Source organism: Harmonia axyridis, chromosome 3 (assembly GCF_914767665.1).
Source record: "Harmonia axyridis chromosome 3, icHarAxyr1.1, whole genome shotgun sequence".
NCBI lineage: Eukaryota > Metazoa > Arthropoda > Insecta > Coleoptera > Coccinellidae > Harmonia > Harmonia axyridis.
Genome location: NC_059503.1, coordinates 56,670,251 through 56,689,448, shown reverse-complemented (window position 1 = coordinate 56,689,448; position 19,198 = coordinate 56,670,251). Strand labels below are relative to the sequence as shown.

General features: G+C 36.9%; 1 protein-coding gene across 2 annotated transcripts in view; it reads right to left on the bottom strand.

Moving 5' to 3' along the window:
• The window catches only part of LOC123674786 (polycomb group protein Psc-like), a 145,947-nt gene that overhangs the window by 84,447 nt on the left and 42,302 nt on the right, over window positions 1-19,198 (bottom strand). For both annotated transcript variants that reach the window (XM_045609868.1, XM_045609869.1), the window contains exons 2-3: window positions 12,269-12,527; window positions 7,371-7,461 (exon numbers count right to left, since the gene is read on the bottom strand). In XM_045609868.1, coding sequence (XP_045465824.1) covers window positions 7,371-7,461; window positions 12,269-12,509 — 332 coding nt within the window. In that variant the 5' untranslated portion in view covers window positions 12,510-12,527. The remainder of the gene's footprint in view (window positions 1-7,370; window positions 7,462-12,268; window positions 12,528-19,198) is intronic.

The window sequence follows — 19,198 nt, the reverse complement described above, 5'->3', positions numbered from 1 at the left end:
TTTATGCTGATAACCCTCAGAATATTGACGATCTGAAAATTAACATCCGTCAAATTATTCATATAGAGACCCTGTTTTTATTGGATGGACAATATAGATGACCTTCATGTTTCATAAATGAATATTTTTATTCAATTTCCACTAACTTAGTGTTAGTTCATAAATGGCTTCTACGGCTTTGTTAGGAATACTTTTGGCGAAATAACCGATAATGGTATTACACTTACTTATTTTGGACTTTCCGAAATGCTCGAAATTTCATAACTTCATAATTGATGGGTCTAGGATTGAGCCATTTGTGAACATTCTTGATATTTTGCAAAAAAATTTCTTCTTATGAAGAAGAGAAGGCAATGAGAGGTAATTTCAATTTCACTTCTTGAATTCCCTAATGAATTCATGACACATTGGGTTGTTTCCATGATAAATTCTTCAATTTCAAACACAGGCTGGTCTAAACTATAATGATATTGATAGAAAAAACCGAAAATTCAATAAGAAAATTAAAGATAGTGGAACTTCCCGAAAACAACGTATGTTATTTATGTTCAATCTCCTCATGGAAAAGTGCAAAAATGGTTTATAAGTAATTATTATACCAGAAATTTTCAAGATCAATTTTTTCAATTCAAGTTTGAATTTACATTCGAAATCTAAAATTCTGAAGTAAATAGAAGAATATTTAGATTCCGAATAAATAGAAGAATTGTCTCAAAATTTCATCTCCAGAGGCATTGGTGCGGCTATAGAGTCGTCGTCGTTATTGATGAACGAAGCGATGCGCTGGCGCCCGCGCAATGGCGTATCAATACGATGCGCGAAAAAGCACGTGGCATCTGGCAACTAACTCTCTCCTTTTCTTCACTATTTCCGCTCACAAGCATTTCGCAAACCAGAAATATTAAACCCGTTATATAAAAGGCACTGCGAGCAGTTTATAAATTGTGGAACCTCGGTAAATTTCACAGAGGGTTAGTTGAGGGTGTCGTTAATAGAATGGGATATTTTAGAATTTCGTTGGATTTGCGAAGGTTTATCATGAATGGAAAAATTATGAATGCCAGATGCTGTTTTTTCGCACTCAGTAAGAAAAATCAATTGGGAATAATCTAAAGAAAAATTTACTTTCCGGCGATAATAACATTTTATTAATCAATGGAACACCTTTACATTTAAGCATCTATTCTACAATGAACAACATTTATACTCCAAAGATGTAACACATGTCGACATTGAAAATGTTCATTTCATTTTTTCCAATTAGGCTGTATTTTTCATTATTCGATCTGTTACGTTGAATATTTCCCTCCTGTCAAAAATTCTATGTATATGGAGAACAATTATCGAAAATTACAGCGAATATTTCCCTCCTGTCAAAAATTCTATGTATATGGAGAACAATTATCGAAAATTACAGCGAATATTTCCCTCCTGTCAAAAATTCCATGTATATGGAAAACAATTATCGAAAATTACAGCGATAATTGCATTGTAGGAAGTGAAACTGCACTGCGATAATTGTTCTGTTCATAGATGCATAGTTTCTATGCATCTTACACAGTTCGAATCTATGGCAATTCCATTCTAAATCAGTTTGAAAAGTAATGTAACAGTTTATTCGGGAAATATTCCCCCGAATTACACTCGTGCATCAAAATGACCGGATAATTTCGCATTCCAGCGTGTTTTCTTTGAAAAACTGCATTCGGTGATCTTGATGTACTTGTGCAATTACTTACGATAACTGATTAATTATTGGCTATATTTTGATCGAGTTGGTGGAACGACTAATTAAAAAAAAATTGGTTAGCTAAGAACAAAGAAGTATCGACATGAAATGATAGGTTAGTTTAATATTGGAAGATCAACTGATCTAAGAACTGTTAATCGATTATATCAATTCATTATCACTTCATGATTCACTTTTACCTATGCATTACATGTTAATTTAGTGAAAGTGTTCTTGAAATGAAGTAGCAAAAGGTCAAATGTTAAACGTGTCGTTTACGTGTATGAATCAGTTGAATGAGCATGATTGTGAAAAACACGCCGTCCATGATTGCGAACAGAAACCATAAAATAGTGAACAGATGGCTCGGAAATGAACAAGCGAGATAGGAACAGAATCGATAGAACACATATTTCCGGCAGAAATCTGCCCAATTGGGTTGGCATTCAACTTTTCGAAAGTTCTACTGATATGATTGCCACAAAATTCCGTATAAAAAACACTAAATATTGGGTTTTAGATCAATGACATTTATAGTTTTCGATTAATTGATAAAAATTTTATATGGCTATATGACCGATACCATCGGCTAGATTTTGACCACCGATGAATTGTTCAAAAACATACAGATCTCAATTACCCTTTAGATCTTTCACGAATCCATTAAAATTATCCTCATTACCAAAGAACGGATGGACATAATAGAACTAGACCATTCATTCTTAGTGAGTCCTACCCATAGTCCTACTTCGAGCCCATTTCAAGCACACAATTGGTAAATTATCATAACTCGAGTAAATTGTTTCCTTATACAAGCGAACTTAAAAAAATGCAAATTTTACTAAAATTATTTCATCCAACATACACAATACCCCGATACAATGAGAACAAATTCAATAAGGTACGAATATATTCTCTGTAATTTTCAGCAAATTTCAACACAGTTATGATGAAATTGCGAATATTAGTCAAAACTTCTACATCCTCTTAAATATTTGAATGAATGAATATTCTGTGATGTATTAGAGGAAATTATATAAATCTTATTACTCGTTCCTTTAATTCGAAAAGGGCAAAGGATCAAGAGGAAAAGGGACAGAGCATAACTGACGAACTTATTTGGAGTAATGGTATACTTTGGGAAGTGCAAAACTTCACCTTCTATATCTTGGGTGGGCAATTCTATTCATGTCCCTATAAACTTTTATTAATAAGGCCGACCTGAAAATGACGAATGTATAGAATCTAATATGGGATTAAAACTTTTCCCTGGAGATATATATATCATCTGAATCTCGTGATATGATAATGATAGGCTTATTTGAGATAATTAACAAATAGGAAGCTTCAAGAGCGAAATCATTTGTCATGAGTGGTATGAATTTCAATAAATCATCTAAAACATTGAAAGAATGTTTTTAGGAAAAATAATGAAGAATAGCTCAACCGAAAACAATATAAAAAAGTAGCTCATCGATGTTATATACACTGTAGAGAAAACAGAACTGAAGAGACCTAAATGAAAAGACCTTTTGTTTGGAAACATTCATTGATTACATCTGATATGCATTTCCAAGGCCACAATATAGAGAAACGCAGTGGAGTGCTCTGACGTTCTGATTTTTAACAATCAAAATTTGAGACTGGATATCTCGAATAAAAATACTATTCTATTATTCTTCTACAAAGATTGTACTTCGAAATTCAGCTATAATTGATTTGATTCGTTCCAATTTTCGAGAACAACAAGAATTCTTCGATTATTTCGAAATGCTACAATCGAAATACATTCTCATTTTGTCGAAAGTTGTGATTGTAATATATCGACACACTTAGCTCATTCAACATTCGAATTTAAGACCCTTCACTGAGAGGTTCAAAAACTGAAGCACCAGAAGATAATTCAACAAGAGTTTTGATATAGACAAATCGAAACGAGAAATACATTTCCGCAGAAATCAGAAAATTCCGCTGTGGCCCTCCAACAACTGACATTATTTATGATTTCCGATGGTAGTAGGGGTTCCTATTCGATAAATCACGAATATTGCGTCTCACCGCGAAAGATTCCCTGTAGTCGAGTAGAGCAACAAGCAATTCATCTCTAATGATCATTTATTTGATAGAAAGATCTGAGATTATCATTTAATTCATAGAACTTTCCGATAACCAGTATTTCGATAAACGAAATCAACCAACTCTGATTAAATATACTTCACTTGAACTAATATAGATTATTTAAAGATTTGATACCTCCGTGACTCTTCAATTCGAAGAATTCTTGTATTTATAACAATCTCCTTTCATTTGTTTTTTCCAAGAGAACAGCGGGTTATAACTTCGCCTAAATTTTCATGTTTTGAGCCGAGATTGGTTTCAAATAATTGGGTTAGAATGGTTTTAAATGAGGGGCCTCTAGCCTAGCGTCAAAACTAGCTTATAGAAAAACCTGTAGCTACATATCGAACTTTGACTTAGAGTATAAGATATCAAATATTCAGCCATTTTGACAGGGGGCTACATTATCTGAATAATAATAATAATAATCTTTATTGGTCCCTCAAGACACCTTAGTGTATGGGACAAGTCAAATACAAATATATATAAGTACATACATTTTAATTTACATCAACTATATGGGGACAATCCTGGTGAAATTCCTGTACAGAGTAATAACACTTAGATAACAATGTAATTCTCACCTTGCTCTTAAACGCTAAGAAGTTGAGAGATTTCAGAAATTTAGGAAGAGAATTATACATTTTTATGCACTGATACATTGGGGATTTTTCAAACTTTTGAGTTCTGTGTTTAGGCACAAGTAGAATATCTTGGTTCCTAGTTCCATATTCATGGTTATTTGACAATCTGGTCCACCTTTTTTCATTTTCTTTGGCAAACAGCAAACATTTAAATATGTAGATACATGGCAGAGATAAAATATTATTTGCGATTAAAGTTGGCCTACAGGATGTACGAGAACATAAGTTGAAAATTTGACAAATGATGCGTTTCTGAGCGATGAAAGCTCTATTGATGTCGGCACAGTTACCCCAGGGTAAGATGTTGTAGGAAAGTAAACTATAAACAGTGCTATAATAGACCTGAATCAATGAGCTGAGTGGAAGATAGCATATCCCTTACTCTACTGATGGCAAAAAATGAGCTATTGAGTTTTTGACAGAGCATATCAATATGTGTGGACCAGCTAAGGGTCCTATCAATATATACACCAAAGAATTCACAGCTTACAGCAGATTTCATCAAGAAGTTCGAATGATAAATTTTCAAAGTGTCAACAGGATTATTTTTGATACCGAAGTGAATACAAACTGTTTTATTAACATTCACTATCACTCTATTCGACCGGCACCAAGCAACGAACTGGCATATTATCGCCTCGCACGCGTTACGAAGCTCCTCAGCAGTCTTCGCTGAGACCACAACGGAGGTGTCATCGGCAAAGAGAACCAGCAAAACTAGAGCCAAGTGAATGGGCAAGTCGATTATGAACAACAAGAACAATAGTGGTCCCAGCACGGAGCCCTGAGGAACTCCACAATCGATTTTAAATTTAGTCGAATAAGTGGAACCAACCTTAACGGTATTCTTTATAGAGGCTTCTGCCATCAGAACTATAAAATGAAGAATCTTATTTCCAATCAACGCCCTTCAACGAAAATCGCCTGTTCAAGATTTTTATAATATTTTTTACATTTCGATAAGAAAATCGGCTGTCGCCGCTACAGAATGTTCTTCGCGAGCGACAGCCTCGTAGAAAGGGAAGAGAACGGAGCCCGGTAGAAATCGATCTCCCGCTATTAAGGAGCCACCCACGCGAAGCCGTAAAACACGACGGGTATCATTAGGCCGCCGGCGGTACACCCCCCACTCCTCATTTAGCCGCGTTATTTGTATAAATGATATTAAAAAGGACGCACACGTCCGAACCGGGCGCTCGACGTTCGTCGTCGTCAACGTCGAAACGCGGAGAGGACGACGGATGACGCATCCGAGGCGGCTTTGGCACGTGTGTCGACGCGGTTTTTTTTCAACACACTGCGCTCGGTATCGCGTTTCTCTCCTCGACCTTGAGGATGGAGAATGAATATCTGGGACGCTCGTCGAAACCGATCTCCTTTCAGTGGCAGGTTCGAAGGAACTCCGTTCGAAATGAGATCTACACTTATAATTTGATTTTCGTATTACCCATATTTCGTACCAAAAAATACAAAAACTATAAATAATTGGAAATCAACTTATTCCAGTGACTAATGTTCTGCTTATAATATTGTATTCCATTCGAAAATTTCAATTTCTCACTGAATAACAATGATAAAACTGAAAACATCCTGATTTTGGACTCGTAATAAACAAATGCTGGTGTCACAGCCTTTGTAGAAGATTATAACAAAAAACTTCGACTGAATTCAAACACAATACAACAGTATTTTCTCGAATTAATCAATCTAGTCACATTCTTTCATTCAGATAATTTTGGAGTTTTTTTTGAATTATAAAAGTTGTTGTTGCCCTGTACATTCTTTGGTATTCCATTATACAGATTTGGTAAATACATTCGAAAAGATAGGATATTCAACATTATTCCAGAGAATAAACTTGGGAGGCCCAGTGTTACAATCAGAACATCAAAACATATAAATCAGTGTTCTCCTTCAATGGCGGAGCGGGGATGGTCACAGTTGACTTAAATATTAGTCGCGTATGCGTGAAATTCCTTTGCGGCAATGAATGACACAAATGTTTTTCTTTGTGAAAATGAGTACTTAGGTTGTTTTCGCCATAGATGATTTGGAAATAAAAGAAATTCAACGGATATAAGAAATGTAAGGGAAAACATAAATAAATTCCAAACATTCAAATGGCACTTTCGTGATCAATCGACTGAACATACAATAAATTCATTCATTGTTGACTTCAAAGATAGGCCAATACCTTCAGTTCCGCTCTTTCTTGAATAATTACAAAATTCAGGAAATGTGGGTGGTTACGAAAATGCAGTAATTGCAAGATTGATAAACCACCAGAAACCTTGAATGAAAATCGTCTGAAAAAAGATGTGTGTGTTGCTGTCCAGATCTGTGGATCTGCATAAGTTTCTCATGAAAAGCTAGGTGATACGGAGTAGGTCCTGACACCAGAGACGAAATTTAGTAGAAGCTCTCCTCTCGTTTTTCATTGGAATTTCGTTCTTTACGGAAGGAAATAAGGGAAAACCTCTTCACTCTCCGTTTGACTTTCGGCATTCTCCATGCATTCCTTTCTATCACATTTATATTACCTCCAAACATTCACCCTTTCCAGGACTGCATAGTTGTTCAAATGATGTACGATAAAGAATCGCCTTTCAGAATATACGGAGCGAAACAAAGAGCATATGAATTTTGAAGACAGGTTTCGATATTTTCGAATTTAGGAATGTATTAGTTGAATAATAACTACCGGTTTTCATTTTTCGGTATGAACATCAAATTCGAGCTAAAAGCAGATTTGATATTTTCTTCTTTTTCATCGCATATAAAATATTAATGAATAATTTCAAAGAAGCTGATTGGGTTGATTGAGCTTCCCAACATACATAATTTCGAAACTAGCTATAATCAAAAAGCACTATACTCACTTCAAATTCGGCTTGGCCTTGTTGATAATGACCTCGCAGACTGGACAGTAGCTGTTTTCCTGCAAAAACTTTATGATGCAACTTCGGCAAACTGGAAAAAAAATAAGAACAATGTTATCATCATAACACTTAAGCTATATAATAATTATATTAGTAAATGTATTGTGATCACTTTTGAATATGTGAACATGAAGAATGATGTAATAATTTCAAAATATTTTCAATGTCAATTTCAAAAGATTCTTCGATAAATTTCATCTGATTATTGGATCCAATTGAATTTCTTCAAAAAAGTATCCTTTCTTGTCATTACAGCAACATTCCGTCTATAAATTGACCTGGTTGATTCTTCCTATAATTTTGTTGCCAAAATCTGCATAACTATATTCGTAATGTTTATATTAATGTTCTAATTGTGCTCTCCATTTCAGATGATTCTCAATATCATTCCTAAATATTCTATTTTGTCAGCTGAACAAACAGTACCTAATTAAACAAAAAAAAAAAAAAGTTCTAGATTTCAATCTTCCTAGGAAAATTTGGTGTATTTTGAATCGACTTAGAACTGGTCATGGTCGTTGTAATATTGCCCTCTTCAAATGGCATTCTATTGATAGCACACTATGTGAGTGTGGTGTAGAAGAGACCATTGACCACTTCAAATCAAATCAAATCAAATTTCTTGGTGAATGATTGTCCTATTTATAAATTTCATGATGGTTTCCAAGCTATCCATTCAGTTTCAGATTCTTTTTTAGAATGGGTAGTTAATTTCAAATCGATATAAAACTAATATTTTGTACTCCTTTTTGCTTCTTTTTTTTTAGTTTTAGGATCCAATTGGAAATTATAGAGTCGTCATCCGAAAAGAGGGGATAAAGAAAATTTTGTTTTGGTTGAAGAGGAAGTCCTTCAATATAAATTATGTCAGCTCATTCTGTAAACGTTTACACAAACCAGTCACTACACCGATACGGGGAGACAGAGTTTTTGCTGAGGTTTTTATCTGTTCTCTTGTATCATACGTTGAAATGTATGATGCCCCGTTACATTTCCTCTGCTAATACTGAGCTTCATCAACACATATGCTTGATTGTTTGAAATTAATATTTTGTATGTAGGGAAAAACACAATAACATGATTTACATTGAATAATCATATGAAAAAATTGAATACTTTAAGACAAAAAATAATCAAGAAAAAAAAACAGAACAAAAAGGGGAACATGAAATAAAAGGAAACGGCCTCTCGGGTCACTTAGTTATAAAACGACTACGATGACGATGAATCGATCTATGGGCATTTCTCATCTTGTCAACAAAAATCGAGACAAAAATCAAAATGAAATTATAAAGTCATAATTCTCTTTTTAATTCGCCCAACATCAAAACGCCCTTTTTCAGCAAGAAACGGACATATAGCCATCCCCTCCCTCACTTCTTAACGTCTCAGCCTCGCTCGCCAAATCCCACTCGAAGGACCATGAATAGATAACGGCCGACCCCGTTACAATTTCAATTTTCGACTCTCAGATGGTTGAATTTCGACGCTCGATCGACCGAATGTGTCGCGCGTCTTTGTCGTCTGAGTATCGGACCGAGTCACGAGAGCGACACACTCGAAAGATCGGCATCGAAGGGGACCGAGATGCGGGTTCCAAGTGCATCAATCCGAAGGGGTAAATAAAGCGGGGAGCAATCACTGCGAATGATCACGGGTAAAATCGACCCTCGAGGCGTCTAGACCGATAATTGGGCATAAAACTGGGATCCATAATAATTTCATCATCGTATGTATATTCTGTTGTATAATTATGGGGCATGTGAACCGAGCAGAATCGTCACGTTGTTTATTTGAAGCCGAAAGGCAATATACGGGATGGTGGTGAATAGATGCGACAAACTTCAGGTGGTAATTCAGCATGAATAATAAGAGATAGTTTGCTATATATAGCCTTTGTTCGCAAATACTCCCGTATTTCGAAAGCTACATCGACGGTTTTGTGGTATCTCCTTATGACCATCCTCTTTCAAAGTCTATGGAGTGAATTAACTAATCTTCTAGCAATAAGATGAATGAATCATAAGAAGATCGGGATGAACACGACAATTTAGTAACCCGACTCATGTTGTACAAGGTAACTATCCCTCTGCATGCGGTGGAACAATATCTTGTTGGAAAGGTGGATTTTTCGAAGGACACTTAGATTAGAAAAGAGGAGTGGCGAAAGATGCACCTTGATCTAAATCTCAATTGTGAATCCCCGTGCTGTTTACTTACTTGAGGGATAGCAATTTCTACGTTAAATTAAAAGATGAAAAATCAACGCTAAGACACTTAGAAGCAGGAGTCCCACAAGGCTCAGGATTAGGACCTCTCCTGTATAATATATACATCCATGATATACCAAGGAATCCGAGAAAATTGCTTGCCCTTTATGAGGATGACACAGGAATAACAGTCAAACACAGAAGAGCAAATATCATACACCAAAGATTACAAGAAGCAGCAGATGAAATAACCAAATGGTGCATTAAACGGAAGATTGAAATGAATGGACAGAAAAGCCAAGCTAACCTACTACAAAAGAGAAGATTACAAATGGAGGAAAACTTTTCAATTGACGGCAACGAAGTTGAATGGCAAAAAGAAGCAAAATACCTAGGTGTGATCATGGATATGGGACTAACGTGGAAACAACATGTTAAGTATGCGGTGGATAAAACCAACAAAGCGATGAACCGCCTATACCCAATCATCGGAAGAAGAAGCCGAATGGACATAAACACCAAAACTCAGGATAATTAAAGCCGTTGCCAGACCCCAACTCACGTACGGCTCAGTGGCTTGGGGATACGCGGCAAAGAACCACATCAAGAGAATTCAATCAACGGAAGATAAATATCTAAGATGGGCAATAGATGCCCCTTGGTTTGTTAGAAACATCAAAATCCACAGAGACCTAAAATAGGACAGAATAACTGACTTCATGAAGAAAAAAGCAGAAAGAATATTCGAAAAATTGATAGAACACCCCCAACGAAGAATTGAGAAGATTAATTGATTACGACCCTGCCGAAGATGCAAGAAGAATGAATACATACCGCAAAAGAACCAGGGATCAATTGTGAAACGATGACCTAAGTATATAGGAAACTCAAGGAAATACATCAAATTGAAGAAACAATCCGAATGAGAAGGACTCCCGAATAACCCAGCACAATAGTGTGCAAGTAGAAATTTATCCGACCAAGAGATAAATGGTTTATAGGCTTCCTGCCCGAAACCTAAGAAACAGCAGGTTAGGTTTAGTGAGTATTCTCGCTCTTTAGAGCCAGGACCCTCACACTTGTTCCTTTGGATAAGGTTCGTCTATAAATGGATTCCCCCTGCTTCAAAAAAAAAAACGTGCTGTTTACCAGTCAGGCAATAGTGTCTCAATAAACTCCATCACCATTCTGGGGGCAACATCAATCACTTGTTTCGACTTTGAAAACAAGAGCCAAGGTGTTTTAGCCTTTTTCGGTAAACAGCTTCACATTTGCAATCCCAATCCAGCATGTCTATCTTCAAAAGTAAAAGGCAGCACAAATAAACATCAGCTTGGTATTATGCGATTAAAGGATATCAAACAAATAGGGACTGTTTCGCAATTATCCCTATGAAAATGATGATCGAAAGCTCAAAGCCAACAAAAACTCTGGTTTTACACCGGCTTCCTGAGTTCTGTGCACATACTTGAAAAGCAGCCAACATAAGAGATGTCAAGAACCTTGTGTCAAACGCACCGTTGCCTATACAAAATCAGTGTTGTGGAAATTTGTCTGCCATCTCTCCTTCTCTGAAATAATTAACAGTCCAACAGGTTTTTATTCAATATGCTCTGTAATAATCACCAGTTAGCGAAACGTATCTCCTACTGAGATTATTAAACAAAAAGTGAGTTCGCAACTGAAAACATGTGAGAGATGTACGTCAAAACATCCCAAATATTGTTTTTCCTGATTCCTAGATAATGAACTAAATCAGCCTATTATGCGCACAAGAAAATATTCCATTCGATAGGCAAAAATCAAATACAATCTAATCGATATGGCATGACTGAGACATGTTGTGATCAATTGTTAATGGAAATTTGGCCCATGAGGCTTTATTGCATCAGAACGTGTGGTACCCGTACATGGAGATTTTTATTATTCCAGCCTCTGCAAATGCTTATGATCGATATTCTTCTTCGGGCGATGCCAAGATCATTAGACTGCTAACATGATGATCTGTCCCGAAATTTACCATGTTATATCGACATTTTTGAGTGATGGTGCATCATTTATCTCCACCACACCTTTCGTGAACCTATGAAAATGAAAATATAGAAATCAGTACAGTAAACCGCAAGCTACCTAAGAAGACATCATCAATCGATCTCATAATGTCCCAACAAATGAAAAGAGGGAATCCAGTAGTCCAAATCGCATGTGAGTGGCTGTGAACGGTAGCCGGTTCGGTCAGCTACATAATTACGATCGCAGGATGCCAAGAGAGGACGGGTCGAATACAAGACAAGGATAGAAGAACGGAGATGTAGCCGATCAAACCAGAATGTGTATAAAGGGGAGATAAAGGAAATACTAAACGGACCAATGTTACGACTGAGCGTGGTGGTAGATCATCATCAAGGTATGCTTTTCTCTAGAGGGAAATTGAAGATCAATCGACTATCCCTATTAGTCATTCTTGAACTCTCATTTTTGGTAATTTTCCCGGTGTATTTGTTGTGTTCCTATCCAACTGATGCTATTGTGTTAGTAAACCACACGTACCTAGTGGTTTAGACGAAATACTTAAAACAATAATCTGAAATTAATTTCAGCAGGTGGAGCTATTGCACTGATACTCACAAGAATGTAAGCATTCTGATATGGTGGTGGCATCGATGAGATACCCCTTGCAAAGATGACAGGTAAGGGAGGAATTGACGTCCCTCATCTTGACCTTCTGGTGACCGAACTGCCCTTCGGCGGTCGAAGAGGCTGTCTGGTGACTTTCTGTATGAGGCGTGGACTGCTTTTGCTCGTCTGCTAGGGCTGGTGACTTCTGCTCGGGCTGAGGGAGGTCCCGCTTCGGGTGGAGAGCGTCCATAACGGATCAGTGCGGGGTCTGAAAAAAAAGATTTTCGAAATGAATAATTGAAATATTTTATTACTACTGATTAAACAAGAAAAGGGTAATGATAACACAGGGCAACAAAAAAAATTTTTTTTGGTGCCTGGAATTTAAGGGCTATATTTGGGACGCTAAATCTGTACATGCAATCCGTTTTTCTCTATCAGCTCTACTTTTTCAAATACATCAAATTATCTACCAATGAGGGTTTCATTCAGTATATTCATTTTTGAGAGTTCTAAAATTATTATATATTCATTAATACTGATACAATGGTATTATTGTCAGTCTGTAATATAATAAATTCCGGGTAAATCTATAAGTGGAACCATTACCTATCAGGTACCTGAACAGATTCTTTTAATCACTTCGGCTGATAAGAGAAAAAAATCATACTTCCTCCGTTACATAAAAAGTTGGGCTTAATGAAGCAATTTGTGAAGGCTCTTGTTGAGAATGGGTCATGTTTTGCATATATAGGGGTAAAAATGAGTTGAGCACAGAAAAACTCAAAGCAGGGATATTTGACGGCCAACAAATAAGACAATTAATTAAAGTGCCTGCCTTCATAAATTCAGTGAATCAAGTTGAACAAGAAGCTTGGACATCATAGTTGCAGTTCTAGAAAAATTTCTAGGCAAGCATAAAGCTCAAAACTATGTTGAATTGGTTAACAAGATGCTTAATAGTTTCAAATCCTTAGGGTGCAATATGATTATTGAAATATACTATTGACACAACCACTTAGACCGTTTTCCAGAAAATTTAGGAGACATGAGTGAGAAACATTGAAAAAATTTACCAAGATATTAAAGTTATGGAGAACCGCTACCAAGGAAGATGGGACATGCACATGTTGGCAGATTACTGCTAGAGTTTAAAAAGGGACTATTTAAAAAAAAAGACTGTTTGATTTCTTCAATGTTTTTTTTTGTTGGTAAGTAGGTACGACATTATAATAAGTTGAAATAATGTAACTTATATTTCTCTAAAATTGTATATCTTAAAAGTTTGAGATCGTAGGTAAAAAATGAATACATTATTTGAATTCAGGACATCAAATTGATATAGAATCAGCTCCAAAAACCTCGTAACCAAAACAGCTGTCCCCTGTCCTTAGGCTTTATTTCTCGCACGAGCTGTACTCCGTTGGCACGTGAGCCAATATCCTCACTTAAAATTTTTCATGTAGTTGATGTACAAAGGCCAGCAAGTTGAGACTGGCGACATATGAACATTTCGGCTTCTTCTTCAACACTTCGTGCTACAGCAGCAATATTCTCGATTCTAATCGAAAACGATCAATAACTACACGAATTGCTTGCTCACTAGGCCGATTATGTTGACTGTAAAATGAACGAAGAGCTCTTTGTTCTAGCGTTGAACGATTCATTATGGATTGCCAAACCTTACTGAACCGAAATGTCAACACAGTTTGACAATCTCAACTGTCAAACCATAGACAACAACAATCGAAACTTCTCTTGTCGCTAAAAAAACACCCGTTACTACTTTTCCAATATTCCCCATCTATTTCCCGACCCTAAAAGTATTACGATCGTCACAAAACCCTCGACTTCGTTACCCAACACCAGACGGCTGTGGAGAAATTGAAAAACCGTCTTGCGATACGCCCAGTTTACCGTCACCGTGGGCGCGCGGTCTCCCGGTGAGATTACGTTTCATATTTCTTGTTTGCGCAGTAATTTAACGGAACGCATTGTTTCCAGAAGGTACGAACACGATCCTGAAGTGGAACATAAACAGCGAAATATCGCGGATTGTTTTTCCGCCCGTGGAACCAATGACCCGCGGAATGTTTCACCACGTTTCCATCGAGGTGATCGTCGTCCACGATGCAGCAGCAAGTGGACACTTCTGGATGGAGATATGTCTCGAGGTCGACTTGGTCAGTAGCTCGGAGTAATAAACATAGAACAAAGAGGCATATGTCATTTTCAGTGAGCAAATTTTGTTCCCAACATGAACTATAAAATTTGACATGAAGCGCGCGAAAATGAAAACATATCAGTAATGCGATATTTCACTCATTTCGCGAGTTCCTCCACAAAGAACGCACTTCTTATGTTCCATAGTGAATAATCGTTTGATATTAACTCGAATATTTCGAAATAAATTCTTAAATATAACAGAAATTTAGAAAACAAACTCAAAGCGCGCCAAACGACGTGAAACATCCGATGACACTAGGAGAGCTAAAGTTGCCAAACCTTGGATTTCAGCAGGTAGATACAGAAAATAATGAATGTTCTGCTTATTGTAAATTCGATAATTAAAGAAAATATCGGATTCCAAATATTCAAATTTGCATATTTAATCGGGAATCACTCAAATAAATATATTTCATTCAAAATGATATAGCAAATTTGAGGATTTGAAAATATATCACAATCCGACAACGTAATCTAACGTTGTATCTAATGTTTATTACTCTATCGTCAGTAGCGATCTTGAAAAACAAAAGTTATTCAATAGGTTATCTAGAATATCAAATTGTGTCAAAAGAAAATATTGCTGTTCAAGCAAAATATTTTCATTTTATACGCGAGACCAACCAATTACAATAATTACTGGGTTATCCACGTAGTATTCGGATGACATATGTCAAACATAACTGTCATCCAAAGCCTCATATGTAAGATGTCTAATACACTGGTGTGTTCACTGATATTAGATTTTGTTTAAGATAATTCTGGCGACTGCTTTCGACATCTTAGTTGAAATTGGCCATATAACAATATGGATCGTTCATCTACTGCTGAACAACTTCTGAAATAATGATTCTATAGTTCGTTTCGTGCTTTTTGGTCGACATAATTGTCCCGATTGCAAGACTGTGGAAAAATTGGATAAAATCAAATATTGATTGTATTGAGGCCGATGCATCATCTACATTCCTGCTAGACCGAAAATATTGCTGCTCTAAGTATTGAAGAAAATCTAAATTTATCCATTCCTCGGTGCGCACAAAATTCGGGCCTCACTTACAGCAAATTATGGCGTATTTTGCATCACGACTTGCATCCCCATCCTTCAAGGTTCAGTTGAGATGAGAACTGAAGCCAGTGGACCATGGAATGTTTAGAACATATCCCGATTGGATATATAACAACAACATTTATATGGCGCTTAGAATTTTCTTCAGCGACAAAACTCCTTTTTTACTCAGTGAAACAGCAGAGTTGACGCATATGTGGGGCACTGATATTGGCGCTGAGCCCTTCTGTGCTTTTGAAAAAGACCAATATGAGGCAGCAGTCCAACGATAGGAATGAAAAAATAGAAAAACTCTTTGGAAGAACACTCCGGGTTTTTCTCAGGCATAGAAATTTGCGGTGCTTTCACCGACCTATACCAGGAAGCTCCTAAAGCTAAGCTACCACGAGCTGAGCTTCAGGTACCTAATGGTGGGACTGCTAACAGGACACTGTCCTACCTGTACCAACCTGTAACAGCATATTATTCAACAAGCGTTCATGTAGGTCATAACTCACGCAGATGAAGTTTGCAGCACGAGCCGCAGGCGAGTGCTGCAATTCATCAAGTGAGTTATGACCATTACCGCAAGTTGAATACTATACTTTATCTACGACAATAAATACAAAAATACAAGAATAGAGAAAGAACTTTTTTGACAAACCCCAAAAGTTATCTATAAACGTCAAAATTATCAAAGTGACATTCTTCCCCTTAATAACAATAATGGAATGTTCCTTTTCGGCCCACCGAATAGAAGCACAGAAGGATAGAAGCACAGAGACATCTTTTCCGATTCATTATAGTGAGTTAAAGCAGTGAGTTATTATAACTCACGCTGTTTGTTGATAGATACTATTAATTTCTCAAAAGCAGTTGAATAATGAATATATAATTCAATAGGAGTAGATAAAAATGGTTTTTTGGGTCATAGAGCATCAGTAATGAGCTGCTTTCAAACAGTTCATTCATTTCATTATCCTGATACGTCCTATGTACTGAAATGGAAAATGTCTCATGTTCTTCTAAGTTCTACATTTGTGCTTTGTCGCTATTTCTGCTCTGTATCTTCCTGAAGGGTTTGTGAAATGATATACCTATATTCATTATAAATTTTTCTCCAAAATCAATTCTTCCTCATCGAACGTAATAAGTTATAACCCCACCCTAACAACCCACATCACACTCTCAAATCTCATACATCCCGAATCAGCGTTTTGCAGGCCATTCCTCTCAACCCCCCTATCATCGACAATATACGCACCCTCTCCGATCCGCGTTCATCCACTCTATGACTCACGTCATCGGATCCTTTACGTAACATACGAGAGAGAGTCGTAGGTTTCACACCCCCGCACACACGCGGACTTATAGACGACCGGGGGTGGAGGGGGGGGGGGTTTTCGGCGTAGAGGCCGGACGCGAGGGCGGGCAGTAAAATGCAAAGGGGCAATTTGTCGACGCCGTTATCGACGTCACGGTACGACGACGACGAACGATCGTTTTGTTTATGCAGATTGAATTGGCGGTTTCTGGTTTTATCAATGTAACGCGGGGAAGCGAGGAGGGGCGGTTTGTAATGGTAGGTTTCGATGTTCACGAAAGGATAGGGCACCATCATTGAAATTTCTATTATATTCCAGTCAACTGTTATTCTGACGCTTCACTTATTAAACAAAAAAATGAGATGAAAAAATTATTCATTTTTCCTTTTCTAACATTGAATATCTCATATATTAATGGTAAGGAACGCAAATGAAATATCGAATATAACAACTGTCTCTTGTATGTTGTTTCCTGCAAGTGAATAGATTTGGTTGAATTTCTGAGTAGATCATCAATCAATCATTCAATATACAATAATCGAATCTACAATATATCGGGTGCTTTTTTTCGAGGTATATAAATTTAAATTGCAATAAAACAACGATGGATTATTCGATTGACATGAATTTTATTTATCCGCAAGATAATCTTGTGGCATTATATTTTAAATATGATTTTTGGTATATGACCGCCACGGCTGGCTCGGATGTAGTCCAATCTGGACGTCCAACTTTCGATGACTTTTTCCAACATTTGTGGCCGTATATCGGCAATAACACGGCGAATGTTGTCTTCCAAGTGGTCAAGGGTTTGTGGCTTATCCGCATAGACCAATGACTTCACATAGCTTCACAGAAAGTAGTCTATCGGTGTTAAATCACAAGATCTTGGGGGCCAATTCACAGGTCCAAAACGTGAAATTAGGCGGTCACCAAACGTGTCTTTCAATAAATCGATTGTGACATGTTGCGCCGTCTTGTTGGAACCACAGCTCCTGGACATCATGGTTGTTCAATTCAGGAATGAAAAAGTTAGTAATCATAGCTCTATACCGATCACCATTGACTGTAACGTTCTGGCCATCATCGTTTTTGAAGAAGTACGGACCAATGATTCCACCAGCCCATAAAGCGCACCAAAAAGTCAGTTTTTCTGGATGTAACGGTGTTTCGACATACACTTGAGGATTAGCTTCACTCCAAATGCGGCAGTTTTGTTTCTTGACGTAGCCATTCAACCAGAAGTGCGCTTCATCGCTAAACAAAATAAAATGGACTTGGTGCGCGATACGTATTCCGCACAGAACCATTATTTTCGAAATAAAATTGCACTATTTGCAAGAGTTGTTCAGGCGTGAGTCTATTCATGATGAATTGCCAAACCAAACTGAGAATAAATCACTTGACAGCTGTTAAATCGGTCGCCATCTTGAACAGAAATGCCAACTTAAAGTTACCTATATACCTCGAAAAAAAAACACCCGTTACAATATATAAAGCATTACTACTGGAGCTCAGGGACGACGAGTACCGGACATCACCGAGCTCAATCCTATCGACTTTTTTAATACTCGGGATGAGTGATTGTACTTTTCAGCATGAGAGTAAGAGAGCCAAATTTATGTTCTCGGACAATTCCAAAAGTTCAAGTATCGGAAAGAATAGGCCAACAGATGAAGATACTATTCGGGTTGGTACCTAGATATCAAAAATCCTATTTGCCCTTTAGAACGTAGTATCGATAGGGCAAGATAATCCATTCATTAATTTTTTGCATTCTATATCCATTGCGTTATTCTGTTCGTAATTCACTGAATGAGATGTTTATTGAGCCATTCGGTCATTAATATGATTACGTGATTTCAGCGCAACCGCGTCTGAGAAACTGTTCTCTTCTAGAACATACGTGATACAAAATTCCCAACGTATAAGTGAAAAAACCCATTCAGTAATCCATTATGAATAATTGAGGCAGAATCTTTCACTTTGGTTAATTAATTACCTATAATGGTGGAGTACTTACCGACCGTGGAAAAAGTGGGGAAGAAAGAAAGAGAATTTTTTATCTCACGGATTATGTCAACAATTTGAATATTCTCTAGTGGGTATCGAACCTACCGATATGATGTTCCCCAAACATTGAAAACTTCTAATAATCAAGGCTGCTGAAACATTTCCGTTGAAACTATATTACATGAATGCGAGCATGAATGTATTTGAAAAGATAGGATATTTAACGTTATTCCAGTGAATACTCATGGTCCTATGGAACAGTGCAACAATCAACACATTCGCGCGATTCGGTATCAAAAAAGGGAATGTTCTATTAATATATTTCAATAG